Below are 17,481 nucleotides of genomic sequence, written 5' to 3'. Positions count from 1 at the left end.
CTCTCGCAGGAGTTATAAAAAACGCGTCTCGAGACACCTGCGTTCAAAATATTTGTGTGTGTGATGCCCCCATGTAAACGCCGTCTATGACTAGGTAGAAAGCTCACTACTTTTTGGTAGGCTACAACAGTCAAAGTGTCGACGCGAGAGCCAATGTCTACCTTATACTGTATGAGCCTGAACAGTAAATCAAATGTCTCATTAACACTTTATCCAGTGGAAATTATAATTAATTCAGTTATCGAAGGACCACGTAAAATACAAAGTTTTGCACCTACAGTTTGTTCAACAAGTTAAGAAAAAATCATATATAAATATTATATAAATACACAATTCTTAAAAAGCAAAAAGAATGTAAAGAAAATGAATATTTCCTAATACATTATGGAAACTGATATCAGTAACTAAAGGTAGAGAATAAAGCGTCTCCTACCAGACATCATTCTTGTTATGTGGAAGCAGAGCGCTCAAAATCACCTCTCGTGCAGTGTCGGCTACACACCCCAGATGGACAAAATGCAGTGATATGAAGTATTTCACAAGACGAGCAAATTATCTGATCTTGTACAGAAGCGCAGGAAAATGCAATCTTTTAACTATAGTCCTTTTACTGCAGGTCCCTTCGTTACAATAGCGTCCTCTAGTGGAAGAGCCTGCAGGCTTTTCGCACGCATAGAGTGTTTTTTGACGCAAACGTTAGCTAAGATTAAAGAAGTGACTTTTTTTTTGTTTTTTATTTTTTTTTTTTTTTGTCACATCATGGTATTTCTGGTCTTTCCGTACATAGTTTTGTCATTTGTAGATTTAAGGCAATTTTCTTATGGATTGTTGTGTGTTTTTTAGCACCAACTTTTTCCCTGAAGTTGGTGTAGTGGGGTGATAGACATCAATGAGCAGATAGGCCTGTTTATGTAATTGTCAGACAATAAATAAAAGATTACAGTAAAACATGCTTTTATTTTATTTGCATCCTTTTATATAAAATTTTTTAGTTTCCATGTTTTTCTACATATTTGCTTCAGGTCAATAATATGGATTGTAGGGTAAGACGAGCCCCCTTAAGAACAATGTTCGTTTATTTTTAAATTGAACATATGCTGTATAGATAAACTTTTAGCCTGTGAAATATGATGATGCATCATCCAACATATTATCAAGGGATATAAATGGAAACATTTGTTAATTTTGTTGTCATAGCACAAAATTTATGTAAAGGTGCCCCCCTAGTAATGTATTTTTGAAATTTAAATTAAAATATAAATTCAAATATTTTTATGTAATTGTTTATTTCACAATTTAGTTGAATAATTGAAAAACTAAACAATGACAGGCAAATCAAATAACAGAATCCCAGTCAAAGAGATTAATCTGAAAGGTAAACTTATTCTATGAATTACAGTATATACTGTGCAGGCCTATAAATATATACATATAAAGACTCCCACATTTTTAACTGAAGGCGTGTCATAATAGCAATACTATGAATTTAGATATTTAGATGGAATAAATCTCACAAATGTTGATATTCAGATTCAGATATCAAGATTAAGAGGAGCACAGACATTCAATAAAGGTGTTGAGATGAGATTTAGTGTCATCTATGGTCGAGAAAAAGTTAAGTTACATAGCAGTACATGCATACAAATCCCATTCTCTCCAGATCTTTTATACAATAACATCATAAAAAAACAGCACACATAAATAAAATTAATCAATGAATGAACGAACAGAATTAATTATGTAGCTGGATTTTCTTGCAAATTTAATTCTTCGATTTACTAAAACATTTTCTTGCATGTATGCTTTTTACATATTTAAAAGATTTACAATCACACAAGAATTATTTTCTTTATTTTTTTATTTAAATAAAGACAGCCTAATATCTTCTTTCTTTTTTGGCAGTTACAGTTATGAATATAACATTTCCCCAAAATGAAAATAATATTTAGGCAAATACAGTAGAAAGTAGAAAGTAGGTCTTCTGTTAGTAGCCTTTGACAAAAGTTATGTAATTTCTGGTAAATTAAGTTCATGACTGTATTGATATTAGATGCCAATTATGCATGTCAGACAGACAAAGATGGTGTAACTGTATTAACAAATAAATAATCTGTTGATTCCATTTCGACAGTCTGTAGCAGAAATGAGGGGAAGTCATCACGTCGCGTTTTGATGACGTCTGGGTAATGGCCGCTCTCAATGTGTCGTGCAGGGTTTATGCACTTCTCCGGTAAAGAAAATTAAGAATCCTCTCAACCGATCGTTCATTGTTTGAGCGCCGTCACCCTGAGGAAAGAGAAACCGGGTGATTCCATACACCGAGACCCTGTCTCCCAAGACTCTGTGGCTTGAAAGGTGACCGACTGTGTTTTAATACGCGATCTGCGGGTGTTTTGCAGGAGGGAGCGCTTTATTGTTGTACGAGATTTTAGCCAGTGTGTAGTGAAGAAACGACATGCAACTCCTTAACTCGCGAATATAGATTCAGAAAGTAACGTACGAGTTATGTAAAGGCAGCTTCCGTGCGTTAAGTGGTGTGATCGTGCGGGAAATGTCGGAAACTATGTGGTGTTTTCTTGTGAGCGGGCAGAATCGGGCCTGTTAGCCGCTTCGCCATCAACGAGCCGTCCCGTTTGGCACATTGACTAAAGATTAAGCGGATAGTAAGACATGTGTCAGTCACCCCTCTCATGAATCGATTGCCTTAAATCTGAGAAGGTAAACAAGTTCCAGATGATTCAATCATTGACCTTTGTGTGGTATGGAAAAGTTGATTTGTGAAGTTTTGGAAGCGGTCACGTTAGCAGGCTAACATAGAGCTGTTATAATAGATGCATTCAGGGGTCATTTTACAGGGGGTTTATTTATGCAAGACTACCCTTATATACACACCGATCAGCCACAACATTAAAAAAAAAACCTGCCTAATATCGTGTAGGTCCCTCTCGTGCCACCAAAACAGCGCCAACCCACATCTCAGAATAGCATTCTGAGATTATATTCTTCTCACCACAATTGTACAGAGCGGTTATCTGAGTTACCATAGACTTTGTAAGTTTGAACCAGTCTGACCATTCTCTGTTGACCTCTCATCAACAAGGCATTTCTGTGCACAGAACTGCCGCTCACTGGATGGTTTTGGCAACATTCTCTATTCACTCTGGAGACTGTTGTATGTGAAAATCCCAGGAGATCATGCCATGGTCCAAATAACTGAGATCAAATTTCTTCCCCATTCTGATGGTTGATGTGAACATTAACTGAAGCTCCTGACCCATATCTGCATGATTTTATGCACTGCACTGCTGCCACACGATTGGCTGATTAGATAATCGCATGGATGATTGTTGGTGCCAGACAGGCTGGTTTGAATATTTATGTAACTGCTGATCTCCTGGGATTTTCACACACAACAGTCTCTAGAGTTTACTCAGAATGGTGCCAAAAACAAAAAACATCCAGTGAGCGGCAGTTCTGTGGATGGAAATGCCTTGTTGATGAGAGAGGTCAACAGAGAATGGCCAGACTGGTTCAAACTTACAAAATCTACAGTAACTCAAATAACCACTCTGTATAATTGTGGTGAGAAGAATATCATCTCAGAATGCTATTCTGAGATGCGGGATGGTGCAGTTTTAGTGGCACGAGGGGGACCTACACAATATTAGGCAGGTGGTTTTAATGTTGGGGTTGATTTTGCTATAGTAAACATAATGTCCACCAGAAAATCATTAGTATTACAGTGTTTAATGCTAACGCAAAACTGGTAAATTTCACATTAATCACCACTTTCATAAAAAAAGAAATGATTGGAAAATGTTTGTGTTATTTTGTTAATGGTACATTTTTGTAAGAGTATCTGTTTGTGTAATAATAGTTCCAGATATACACTACTAGTCTAAAGTTTGGACACTCCAACGTAGATTTTATTTTTAGTGTTTTCCACATTTTACAATAAAAGTAGTCATCAAAAGTACAAGAAAACACAAGTGAAAGAATAGCAATTATGTGGTGAATAAATAAAAAATCAGTTTAAATGTTAGTTTTGAAATAAATATGTTTGCCTACAAATCTTGATTTCAGGTATTTAAGCATACACCTTTAAATCAAAGTTTTCAAGGCCTTTGGATTCTTTTGTTTTAATTATTATTATTCATGAGAAACATAAATTCATTAAAGTATGTCCAAATTAGTGGTCGACCGATATGGGTTTTTCAATGGCCGATATAAATTAACAAACATAGTACAATTAAACTTCAGCAAATCAGATGTACACCAAATTTCTAAAGTGAAAGAAACACACATTTTATGTAAAATTTACTTGAATTTGCAAAAATTTGAAAAGAATAACCTTGAAAACAGAAAGTTAACTATCCATTGACATCTACTGGAATTGACACAAGAGAAAGTTAACACTTCTGTTAATCGGCCAAGCGAACACTGTTATTGGCCAATGCCGATAATCGCAAAATGGCCAAATGTCCAATTAATCGGCCTGGCTGGTATTGCGCTCTAACACTAGTTCAAACATTTGACTGATAGTAGATAAAATATATTTATTACATTTTTATAACATTAAAATGACTTCTGAATAAGCATCTCAATATGTTTTCTGGTATCAATTGTTATTTAACATTTGTATTTAATGCTATGTATTTAATGTAACGTCAAAGATAAACCATTTGTTAACTTAGTAAGATTGGCTGATAAGTTGATATGTTATTGTTAAACAAACTAATTGGCTGCCATTGAACGTCAACTGCAGAGTTCTTGCCAATGGATACACCTGAGAGCCCCACCCAGTCCCCCCAATACCCCGAGGAGGAGGAGAAGGGTGTCTCAGACAGCGAGCTGCTGGAGTCACCTGAGTCACCAACAGAAGAAGACAAGGGAGTGTCGGACAGCGAGCTTCTGAATGATGACGAAAATGACACTGAAGAACAAGTTGGTGGATCAGACTTGGACTTCGATGATAGAGACAGGGTTGCAGCTAGTGGAGAAGATCCAGAAGAACTTTCAGACCAGGAGGACTACAAGATGGACCGGGAGGAGAAAGAAGACGGCCACCAAAAAGACCGTGGTATGACGTTTAGAGGAAGAAGGCAGAACGTTAGCCAGTCTCCTGAGGAGGAAATTCTAGACACGCCTAGATCACCGGACCCTGAGTCACCTGGACCAGAACACGAGCGACCTTTCACCCCAGCGGAGGAGGAGAGGGAAGACACCAGAGTAGAAGATGAGGAGGATGACGATGGGGTTGAAGAAGCCACCAAGTCTGGCCTTGGTTGTGCCGAGCTGGAGGAAGAGGATGATGAGGAAGAGGAGAGGAGGAGGAGAAGGGCGGCGATGGAAGTGAGTGATTTGAAGGATGAATCTTCCGTATCTAGAGATCTGGATGAACACGAGCTGGATTATGATGAGGAGGTTCCAGAGGAGCCGAGCACTGCTGCTCCTGAGGAGGACGACGCAGAGAAATGTCCTGCTGGGGAGGATGGAGAAGATGAGGAGGAAGAGGATGAAGAGGAGGAGAAGAGGAGGAGGAGGAAAAAGGAGAGGAAACCTATTCTGCCTCCAGATAATAATGACACGCAGATGAAAAAGTATGAGGACTCCAGGGAGAGAGGCAGAAGAGATTTGTTCCGTGATAAAAAGAAAGATGAAGATGATGGAGAGATTGATGAGGGAGAGATAGACGTAAGTATGTTTACATAACATTTTGTGTAAAGACCATGTAATTATTTGAGTTGTTCAGTCTCAGTTCACCACAGTTTGATGTACAGAAATCATTATGTTCCTTATTAGCTTCAGAGCAATTTATGACAGTACGAGTAGAAACGTCCTTGACAGCAAAATAACAAGCAGGCATATCAGGACACCAAACTAAAATCAAGCAATCTAGTTGATTTTATGCTCTCTCATTCAATCGAGACTTTTGGAGCCTGTTTGCTCCTTTCAGAAGAACTAGCGATTTAAAATGTCACACATTCATCAAGACTTTAAAGTGGTCATAACATTTTTTTATATTTTTTTCCCTGAGGTCCACTTATAATGTTAGACAAGCCATATTTTTTTGCACTAAAAGTATTGGTTTTACATGACCATTTTCCTCAAATCAAATGGGTGGGTTTGGCTTCTCTTACTTTAAGACTATGTCATTGCCTTCTTTGCATGTGAAATGAATATGTTCCCATCTGGGTTGTGGGTTAGCTGTTGGGTCCAATACAGTTAGTGCTTCCCAATCCTTCAAGAACAGACTCTTTGCAATGACTGCATTCAATTGTGAGAGCCCCATTTTCACTTTGCATTTACATGCATTTCATAACCGGATAGTATCTATCTGGATATTCTTTGGATAATCACTGTGATCAGATAGAGATCTGATCAAAGTTATCTGCGCAAAATGGAAAACGATACTTACATCTTAGATCGAGGCTGTGGTAACTGGAAACTGTGAATTTTTAAAACATTGATGGAGAATTAATATTCTTTTCATCACTTGGACAGTCAGCGTTTTCCTTCATTGAACATTTTTTCGGCAGCCCCCATAGTTAATTTTTGGGTCACCTGAGCAAATTTAATGATATTGATCTTGCGTTCGGCACTTTGTAAGTGCTAAATATGCTTCTCTTCTGAAACGTTTGAGAGAAGCCTGGTTTCACGTGAGTGTAGTGCGAGCCACATAGTGATTAGAGAACAGGAGAGAGACACGAGCGAGTGGGAATTTGAGGAGAGACATGAGATATTACAAGTGTATTCCAATTGATTTATTCATGATGGAATATTCTTCATTTTTCGGGTGACAAGACTGCAAGACGGCAGTGTCTGTTGTGTTCTTCACATTACAGTGGCAGAATAAACAGAAAAAGGCAAGAATCCACAACTCAGCACTTTAACAATGGATGACTGTAGCGTAACCTCAACACATAATTAAGGGGATGGTTCACCCAAAAATGAAAATTCTCTTATCATTTACTCACCCTCATGCCATCCCAGATGTGTATGACATTCTTTATTCTGCAAAACACAAATGAAGATTTTTAGAAGAATATCTCAGCTCTGTAGGTCCATACGAAGCAAGTGAATGGTGATCAGACTTTGTAGCTCCAAAAAGCAGATTAAGTCAGCATAAACATAATCCATAAAACTCCAGTGGTTTAATCCATGTCTTCTGATGTGATCCAGTTGGTTTTCAGTGAGAACAAACCAAAATATAACTCCTTTTTCACTGTACATCTTGACAGCAGTATCCTTGACTGCATCATGATTTCAAGCTTGATTACACTTCCTATAGCGGCATCTAAGCACTCTGCGCATGCCTTAAGTACTAGGAAGTGTAATCAAGCTTGAAATCATGATCGTGCCTAAAGACTGCAATGTCAAGATGTACAGTGAAAAAGGAGTTATACTGTATTTTGGTCTGTTCTCACGCAAAACCAACTGGACTGCTTGGGAAGACATTGATTGGAGTCTTACGGATTTTAAACTGACTTTATCTCTTTTTTTGGAGCGTCAAAGTTTTGGTCTCCATTCACTTGCATTGTATGGACCTACAGAGCTGAGATATTCTTCTTAAAGTCTTTATTTGTGTTCTGCAGAAGAAAGAAAGTCATACACATCTGGGATGTCATGAGGGTGAGTGAATGAGAGAATTTTCATTTTTGTGTGTACTATCAATTTAATTACTTGTGTAGTTGTAGGTGGATAACGAAAACACATTTGCATTTAAACCTACTTTGAATGTGGTCAGAATCCGTCTCTGACCACCTCCAAATGTGGTTTCTGTGATCCGATCACAATGTGTCTTGGGTGCATTTACACCTGTTATTTAATGTGGTCAGGTGCTATCCAATAGCGATCCAATCACCAAAAACACATTAATGTAAGGTGTAAATGGGGCCTGAATGTTTTAGTGCGGCAAGTTACAGTATGTTTTACTTTGAACTCTTGTATTTCAAAAGACCATGATCACATATGTAATCAATTTGCTATGGTGAAGCCTTTACTTTCTTACTTGGTTGTCTAACTTTGTGTTTTTTATGTATCCCGAGACAACTAAAAAATTACTTTGTTGGTTTGTTTGTTTGTTTTTGAATGACACAGGAAGTTATTTTGTAGTTAAGTGTATGCTCGGATCATAACAGTTGAGGAGGCATTTGAATACAGCATCTTGCTCTTAGTTAAACCGGGGAAAAGGACTTGGAGCAGAAGAGAATTTTTAATAAAGTTATCACCACATTGACACACACACACACACACACACACACATACATACTGTAAATATGACCTGCCTTTGTTTTTGAAAACAACAATTTGAAAAAGATTGGTAACTAGTAACAATAAGTAATTTGTAACAATGTTGTACCATAAGAGTGTTTATACTGTTGATTTCAGGACGATGACCTGGAAGAGGGGGAGGTGAAAGACCCCATGGACAGGAAGATCAGACCCAGACCCATCTGCAGGTTTTTCATGAAAGGTAGTTCTGCTTCATTAATGATTTGATAGTTTCTCCGAATAGCTGATTTCCTGTTGGTAGAGCATGTCTAAATGTAATGCTGAAAGGAGCCTGCTTGTCATTTCTAATTTTCACCTTTTGTCATAGTCTGTGTTATCTTGGTAGTCTTTTTTTTTTTTTTTTTTTAAATGTGGCAATTACTGAAAAACAAATATAGAAATGTGTGCAAGCGTGATATGCATGGCGCTGTTTTTTTTTATTTATTTTTTTTTTGTAGTGGTATGTGTCCATATTATAACAGTAGAGGGAGTAATTGAATGCAGTATCTCCTTCCATTGCGCAAACTCATCTGCAGAGCAAATCCTGCAAATCAGCAGTTGGTTTCATGTTAACATGAGATTTTAATATTTATGAAAAGAGTTTTGAAATGATTCTTTACAGTGTTTACAAGTAAACTGTCCATTTACCTTTCAACTGTTAACCTCCCTTTTTCTTTTACAATTTTGTATTGCCAAAAACTTTTTTGAAAAAAATATCTGACAACTGACAAGTTCCTGTAGGATGATTTTTTAAATTTTTTTTTTATAACACAATATTTTTGAATATCAAATTGGCTTCTCCACTTTCTGCTAGGAAACTGCACATGGGGCATGATCTGTAGGTTCATCCATCCAGGAGTCAATGATAAAGGCAACTACTCCCTCATCTCCAAACCAGACCCTTTCTCCCCAAATGGAGCACCTCCTGGAGGAGGAGCACCTCACCCCCTCATGCCTGCTAACCCCTGGGTACACAACCTTACAGCTAATTTTCCACTCTGTTTTTTTCCCCGGTTTCAATAGAATTGCCAACTAAAAAGTTCAAAACTTGCATATTTAAACTTGGAATCATTCTTTCAGGGAGCCCCTGCTGTAGAGGAGTTGCCTCCCCCTCCCCCTCCTGCAGATCCTCCGGTGGAGAGCGCCTGGGAAAGAGGCCTTAGACATGCCAAAGAGGTACACTTCAGAGAATAGTTCATCCAAAAATGACAGTTCTGTCATCATTTACTCTAGATTGTAGATAACATGACAGTCTTTTGGGTTTTTTTGAGGGAACTTGTCCATTCAAATGAGTCTGTAGTGTGTTCTGCAGTGGTTTTGTGACCACAGAAAGTGTCTGCACTCATATCATGATGCATGTGTTTTGACATTCGTACTATGCTAAAATGATACTTTCTCTAATGTGAAAAGGGGAAGATTTCTAAGATGTGTAAATGCACCTACTGCATTGAAAAATGAAGCCCTGCTCCAGCTGGCGGATGGGTGTATTGCAGTTTTGAATAACTCTTGCCATTTTTTTCTGCATTCCATTAGGTGTTGAAGAAAGCCACCATCCGTAAAGAGCAAGAACCCGATTTTGAGGAGAAACGCTTCACCGTAACCATAGGTGAAGATGATCGAGACTTTGACAAAGAAAATGATTTCTACAGGGAACGTGGCTATCGCATCACCAGAGAGATCAGAGAACCTGGGTATGGAACAGTAACTTATCAGTTTCTGGTCAGAGTGGTAATGTGTTTGGTCTGTGAAATGTCTCTGCTCTGCAATTGCAAAAGTTGCATAAGAAATGCTAGTTTGATATGGACATGTCCTGCTGTGTGACATGCTGTATTTCATCTAAAACTATTTTAAACAGCATATTTATGCCATTCTTTTAAAATTATGCTTGTAACTTCTATGACCTCACTTTTAATTAGATTACATGTAATTTTGGTACTTCTAAAAATCTGTTTGTCACGCTTTAGGACAGTTAATAGTAAACTTTTGGCAAAGGCAAAAAGGTGTTTAAAATATACACTTCCCCTTATGCATTCATACATTGTACATTTTAACCTAAAATCATAAAGTTATGCTTCCCATAACTACCCATAATCTGACCAAGACCAGACCAATTTTAATACATAAGTGAACCATTGATCTAGCTGACTAATGTTTTCCCCTGTCTAAATTGCAGTGATTTAGAGTTCAGAGATCCAGGTTATGGGTAAGTACTACAGTAAACCAAAATATTTCCCTTAAAAAAAAACATTACACAGTGGCCCCCATGTGGCCCCCTCATATACAGTGGCTCCAAAAAGTTTTTTTTGTTACAAAAATATCAAATTTATATCTAATGCATCTGCAAACAAATTATCAACTTTTTAGGGCCACTCTAAAAACAGCTACCTCCTCACACTTCACTTAAATGTACTGTACATTTTATCATTGTTCTCAACTGTGTTTAGAATGACTGTCTCTCTGGTTTAGTGACCCATATGGCGACCCGTACTACGATTATGATATGGAGCCTTTTTGGCGAGGAGGCCAGTACGAGAACTTCCGAGTGCAGTATACTGAGACTCCAGTGCCATACTACCCTGTGAGTACATGCTGATAAAATACTCTGTTTTTGTCGTCTTTTTTTTATTATTGTTTCTTCCAAAGTGCTTTTATCAAGAAGCATGCAGCTACAGGTCCTAAACAGGTTTAAATATTTAAAAGGTGAAGGGTGTAATTTCTGTGCTACTAATGTCACCGAAATAGAATTGCAAGAATAATGGCTGTTTTCAAACAGGTCTTCCAAACACTCCCCTTGTCTACCATTGGTCGCAAAACAGATAGTTCTGCCCCAGACTCGCAAAGTTGGTTGAGCCAATGTTCCTATGTCAGTCTGGTCGGGATGCTCAACCAAAAAGTGCATTTACGTCACAACAACACATTGATAATTATCACAACTGGTTTTGACATCATAATGATAACAGACATGCACCCAACATGTGCACATTGAATAAGCTGCCAGAATTCCAGTATAGGTGATTACATCCAAAGTGAAATCGGTGTAATGGGCAAAAAGTGACGCCATTCGATCGGATTTTGCTTGCACGTGACATAAATGAAACAGAGTTATGCTAGTGCCAAAAAGTGTCAGAAATGAACTTGTACATTAAGGGACAATATTATGGAAGCCCAGGAGTGCATTAACAAAAGAATGAAGGAATAAATTCTCAATCTATTAATTTGAAAATAAAAATGTGAAAAAATAAACCAATTTATAAATGGACAAATAAATAGACACATTTAAATGTGTTTATTTAATTCATGTTTTAAAATGTGTGTATATATATTCCACACCAACCTGCTGTGTATATCTGTTTATAATGTTGCAAATAAAGTTTGTGTTTAATCTTTTGTTGTGCTCATCTTCATAAAGATGTTTATTGACTGACAGTAGCTAAACACACAGTAAACACACAATGTACACATTCTTCTTTTACAATTGTAGTTTGGATCTTATGGATTTAACATTTTGAATTTGAATTTGAATGAATTTACATTTTAATTGTACCTGAATCGATTGTTACAGGTAAAATTTAATTGACACAGATAATGGCAAGTAACATATCAAAGATGTTTGAGGTAAAATGTCCCAGATTTAGGCCAGACATTTTCCGAGAGGAGAAAAAGCAATAACCAACAAGAGTTTTACCCCTTCACTACTAGAACTGTGTGAAATGAAACAGTCACATAACTTACTGGAAGAAAAAAAAAGACCTTCTTTTTGTAAACGAAAGATAACACTTTTTAAGCTTTATAAACACAAACAGTTTAGCAAAGTTTCATCGTGTCCCAGTGTTTATGGTCGATGATCTCACAGTACACAGAAGGTAGAGTATATGAGCTTTGTTCACAAATATGTTAGAGAGTGTGGGCATACAGTAATGAAACAGGAGAATAGCTGTAAGGTCAGGCAGAGAAACAATTGCTTTAGTAAACTTCGTGAAGTTTGCACCCCATATAATTAAATCATTACCAAATCTATAACATTAGTTTGTGCTGATTTGTGCCTCAAAAATGACAGTTTTTGCTGGTTCGGTGTTAGACATGATTTTTTTTGACTGCGTGACATCACTTTCCACCCCTTGTGGTCCAAATCGCTCCAAACCAATGGCGTTCATTTGTGCTTGATTTGTGCTGTTAAAAGAAACATTGTAACTGTTTCCCTTCCTTAGATATTGCAAGAAACTTTTTGGGAGCAGTGACATCACTCTCCACCCCATATTGTCCAAATCGCTCCGAACCGGTGTCGTTCGTTTGTGCTGATTTGTGCCATTAAATTAATCTTGTATCTATTTCCCTTCCTTAGAAATAACAGCTTGTATTCGGGAGCAGTGATGTCACTCTCCACCCCATGTGGTCCAAATCGCTCCGAACCGGTGTCGTTCGTTTGTGCTCGATTTGTACCATTGAAAGAAACATCATAACGTTTTCTTTTCTTTGTATTTAACAAGATAGCTTTTGGGAGCCTTGAAATCACACAGGCTAAACCCGATGTCAATCACTCTCACCTGTCTCCATTGTTTGTGCTCGCTTCTGGTTTGTGCCGTGTTTGGTATTGTTGAAGCATTCATTTTTTGGCAAAGATTTAATCTTTCAGCCCATCAAAATCCAAATGCAATATACTTTATTATTTGTTACTGCACATTTTAGAATTTAGGGTAGGCAATTAAGTCATCAAAACTAAGAAGTAACACAAGCATGGAAATTATGCACTGACCAAAACAAATTAAATCAGAATCATTCGTGTAGCCTTTTGTCTATTCCAGCTCTGCACACTGTTCATTTTCTCAGTCTACTTCAGGTGCATCCTGGGATGCTTTTTAAACAGTATTGAATGATTTCATATGCTGGACACTTGTTGGCAACTTTTCTTTAAAAAAAAAAAAAATACTATTAAATAAAACAAATAAATAAAAGATTTGTATAGACATCTATAATTAGGCGCAATTTATTTTTGAGTACAGAAATAATCCCAAGTGTTTGACCATAAGCCTTTAGATCAAAAAGTTCTAAGCTTATGCAAAAATAACTTAGTGTTCTTTTGGACTGGTTGTGTAGGCTACATTTATTTAATATTTATATGTTCTTAATATTAATTTTATTTACTAACTAAAAATATATATATTATTTGATTTGTATTGTATCTTGCTATGTTTTGCTATTACTGTCGTGAAATCTAGTTTTTTTTTAAGCTTAAAGTAACCATTTAAAGTGATTTTAATAAGGACAATTTAAAAATTTTAACAAACAATTCGGGCAAATTACCTTCAAAAAAGGTGAATTTAGCTGGAAAGTGAGTAGTTTTCATCCCTGGTTTAAATATCAGACCAAATATGATATTTCCTGAAAGAGAAAGGGAGATGTATTTGAGTTTGAAGGGGGGAAGGGGTGCCAAAAAAATTTATGTGATTGACATGGGGCTTAGCCTGCGCAATTTCATGGCTCCCATGGAGCGATTTGGAGTGACATCACTGCTCCCGAAGAGTTTCTTGATATATCTAAGGAAGGGAAATAGTTACAGTGTTTCTTTTAACGGCACAAATCAGCACAAACAGAGCACAAACGAACAACACCGTTTTGGAGCTCATGGGGTGGAAAGTGATATCACAAAAAAATTATATCTAGTATCTCAAACACCGAACCAGCACAAATGTTCATTTTTGAATGGTATAGATTTGGTAAAGATTTAATTATATGGGGTGCCAACTTCACGGAGGTACTTTAGTATAGGATCTGGCGGTATTCTTCATCGGCTCGGTACCTCAAACAGTGAAGTAGGGTGAGGCAAATGGCGTGTGTTTCAGTTCGGGGCTGGTTCTGTTGACCGCATCAAGATTACCAGCTCTCATCCTGGACACACATCACTATGCACACTCAGGTAGGGCCGTTTTAATTTCACAGCAACAGAGAACGAGCCACCATTAACTTCTGATACAGTTGTGCTCAAAAGTTTGCATACCCTGGCAGAAATTTTGACATTGATTTTGAAAATATGACTGATCATGCAAAAAAATTTAAGGATAGTGATCATATGAAGCCATTTATTATCACATAATTGTTTGGCTCCTTTTTAAATCATAATGATAACAGAAATCACCCAAATGGCCCTGATCAAAAGTTTACAGTGGTGTGAAATGTGTTTGCCCCCTTCCTGATTTCTTGTTTTTTTGCATGTTGTTCACACTTAAATGTTTCAGATCATCAAACAAGTTTAAATATTAGTCAAAGATAACACAAGTAAACACAAAATGCGGTTTTTAAATGAAGGTTGTTATTATAAAGGGAAAACAAAATCCAAACCTACATGGCCCTGTGTGAAAAAGTGTTTGCCCCACCTGTTAAAACATAACTTAACTGTGGTTTATCACACCTGAGTTCAATTTCTCTAGCCACGCCCAGGCCTGATTACTGCCACACCTGTTCTCAATCAAGAAATCACTTAAATAGGACCTGCCTGACAAAGTGAAGTAGACCAAAAGATCTTCAAAAGCTAGACATCATGCCGAGATCCAAACAAATTCAGGAACAAATGAGAAAGTAATTGAGATCTATCAGTCTGGAAAAGGTTATAAAGCCATTTCTAAAGCTTTGGGACTCCAGAGAACCACAGTGAGAGCCATTATCCACAAATGGCGAAAACATGGAACAGTGGTGAACCTTCCCAAGAGTGGCCGGCCGACCAAAATTACCCCAAGAGCGCAGCGACGACTCATCCAAGAGGTCACAAAAGACCCCACAACAACATCCAAAGAACTGCGGGCCTCACTTGCCTCAGTTAAGGTCATTGTTCATGACTCCACCATAAGAAAGAGACTGGGCAAAAATGGCCTGCATGGCAGAGTTCCAAGAGTAAAACCACTGCTGAGCAAAAAGAACATTAAGGCTCGTCTCATTTTTGCCAGAAAACATCTTGATGATCCCCAAGACTTTTGGGAAAATACTCTGTGGACTGACGAGACAAAAGTTGAACTTTTTGGAAGGTGTGTGTCCCATTACATCTGGCGTAAAAGTAACACCGCATTTCAGAAAAAGAACATCATACCAACAGTAAAATATGGTGGTGGTAGTGTGATGGTCTGGGGCTGTTTTGCTGCTTCAGGACCTGGAAGACTTGCTGTGATAAATGGAACCATGAATTCTGCTGTCTACCAAAATATCCTGAAGGAGAATGTCCGGCCATCTGTTCGTGACCTCAAGCTGAAGCGAACTTGGGTTCTGCAGCAGGACAATGATCCAAAACACACCAGCAATTCCACCTCTGAATGGCTGAAGAAAAACAAAATGAAGACTTTGGAGTGGCCTAGTCAAAGTCCTAACCAGAATCCTATTGAGATGCTGTGGCATGACCTTAAAAAGGCAGTTCATGCTTGAAAACCCTCCAATGTGGCTGAATTACAACAATTCTGCAAAGATGAGTGGGCCAAAATTCCTCCACAGCGCCGTAAAAGACTCATTGCAAGTTATCGCAAATGCTTGATTGCAGTTGTTGCTGCTAAGGGTGGCCCAACCAGTTATTAGGTTTAGGGGGCAATCACTTTTTCACACAGGGCCATGTAGGTTTGGATTTTGTTTTCCCTTAATTATAACAACCTTCATTTAAAAACTGCATTTTGTGTTTACTTGTGTTATCTTTGACTAATATTTAAACTTGTTTGATGATCTGAAACATTTAAGTGTGACAAACATGCAAAAAAATAAGATATCAGGTAGGGGGCAAACACTTTTTCACATCACTGTATATACCCTTGAATGTTTGGCCTTGTTACAGACGCAAGGTGACACACACAGGTTTAAAGGTCTGTGTATAAATAGTCAATGAGTTTGTTAGCTCTCACGTGGATGCACTGAGCAGGCTAGATACTGAGCCATGGAGAGCAGAAAAGAACTGTCAAAAGACATGCGTAACAAGGTAATGGAACTTTATAAAGATGGAAAAGGATATAAAAAGATATCCAAAGTCTGGCAAATGCCAGTCAGTACTGTTCAATCACTTATTAAGATACCAAGCCAAGGTCAAGATTTCACCAAGAAAGATTTCAGCCACAACTGCCAGAAGAATTGTTCAGGATACAAAGAAAAACCCACAGGTAACCTCAGGAGAAATACAGGCTGCTCTGGAAAAAGACGGTGTGGTTGTTTCAAGGAGCACAATACGACGATACTTGAACAAAAATGAGCTGCATGGTTGAGTTGCCAGAAAGAAGCCTTTACTGCGCCAATGCCACAAAAAAAGCCCGATTGCAATATGCCCGACTACACCTTGACACGCCTCACAGCTTCTGGCACACTGTAATTTGGAGTGACGAGACCAAAATAGACCTTTGTTTGGAGAGGGGTCAACAAGGCCTATAGTGAAAAGAATACCATCCCCACTGTCAAGTATGGTGGTGGCTCACTGATGTTTTGTGGGGTGTGAGCTCTAAAGGCACGGGGAATCTTGTGACAATTGATGGCAAGATGAATACAGCACGTTATCAGAAAATACTGGCAGACAATTTGCATTCTTCTGCATGAAAGCTGCGCATGGGATGCTCTTGGACTTTCCAGCATGACAATGACCCTAAGCACAAGGCCAAGTTGACCCTCCAGTGGTTAAAGCAGAAAAAGGTGAAGGTTCTGGAGCGGCCATCACAGTCTCCTGACCTTAATATCATCAAGCCACTATGGGGAAATCTCAAACGTGCAGTTCATGCAAGACGACCAAAGACTTTGCATGACCTGGAGGCATTTTGCCAAAACGAATGGGCAGCTATACCACCTGCAAGAATTTGGGGCCTCATAGACAACTATTACAAAAGACTGCACTCTGTCATTGATGCTAAAGGGGGCAATACACAGTATTAAGAACTAAGGGTATGCAGACTTTTGAACAGGGGTCATTTCATTTTTTTCTTTGTTGCCATGTTCTGTTTTATGATTGTGCCATTCTGTTATAACCTACAGTTGAATATGAATCCCACAAGAAATAAAAGAAATGTGTTTTGCCTGCTCACTCATGTTTTCTTTAAAAATGGTACATATATTACCAATTCTCCAAGGGTATGCAAACTTTTGAGCACAACTGTATGCTTCGCATCCGTTTCTTTTGCATGGGATTCACAGATCCAATAATATGATGTAAACTGCTCGTACCATCGTCCAATGACAGGACGTCTTACATCCTCTTCGAGT

General features: G+C 38.0%; 1 protein-coding gene across 4 annotated transcripts in view; it reads left to right on the top strand.

Annotated features, from left to right (window-relative positions):
• The first annotated feature begins 2,179 nt into the window (after positions 1 to 2,179).
• zc3h18 (zinc finger CCCH-type containing 18) overlaps positions 2,180 to 17,481 on the top strand; it is a 60,987-nt gene continuing 45,685 nt past the window's right edge. For 3 of the 4 annotated variants that reach the window (XM_051657409.1, XM_051657407.1, XM_051657405.1), the window contains exons 1-8: positions 2,180 to 2,355; positions 4,766 to 5,694; positions 8,392 to 8,476; positions 9,089 to 9,243; positions 9,355 to 9,450; positions 9,808 to 9,965; positions 10,448 to 10,477; positions 10,741 to 10,852. In XM_051657409.1, the coding sequence (XP_051513369.1) occupies positions 4,777 to 5,694; positions 8,392 to 8,476; positions 9,089 to 9,243; positions 9,355 to 9,450; positions 9,808 to 9,965; positions 10,448 to 10,477; positions 10,741 to 10,852 (1,554 nt within the window). In that variant the 5' untranslated portion in view covers positions 2,180 to 2,355; positions 4,766 to 4,776. Of the gene's footprint in view, positions 2,719 to 4,765; positions 5,695 to 8,391; positions 8,477 to 9,088; positions 9,244 to 9,354; positions 9,451 to 9,807; positions 9,966 to 10,447; positions 10,478 to 10,740; positions 10,853 to 17,481 lie in introns of all 4 variants that reach the window. The other variant, XM_051657406.1, reaches the window with a different exon arrangement.

Source organism: Myxocyprinus asiaticus, chromosome 26 (genome assembly GCF_019703515.2).
Source record: "Myxocyprinus asiaticus isolate MX2 ecotype Aquarium Trade chromosome 26, UBuf_Myxa_2, whole genome shotgun sequence".
Taxonomy (NCBI): Eukaryota; Metazoa; Chordata; class Actinopteri; order Cypriniformes; family Catostomidae; genus Myxocyprinus; species Myxocyprinus asiaticus.
Note: the sequence above shows the minus strand (reverse complement) of the source record. Positions and strands in the feature narration are given on the sequence as shown.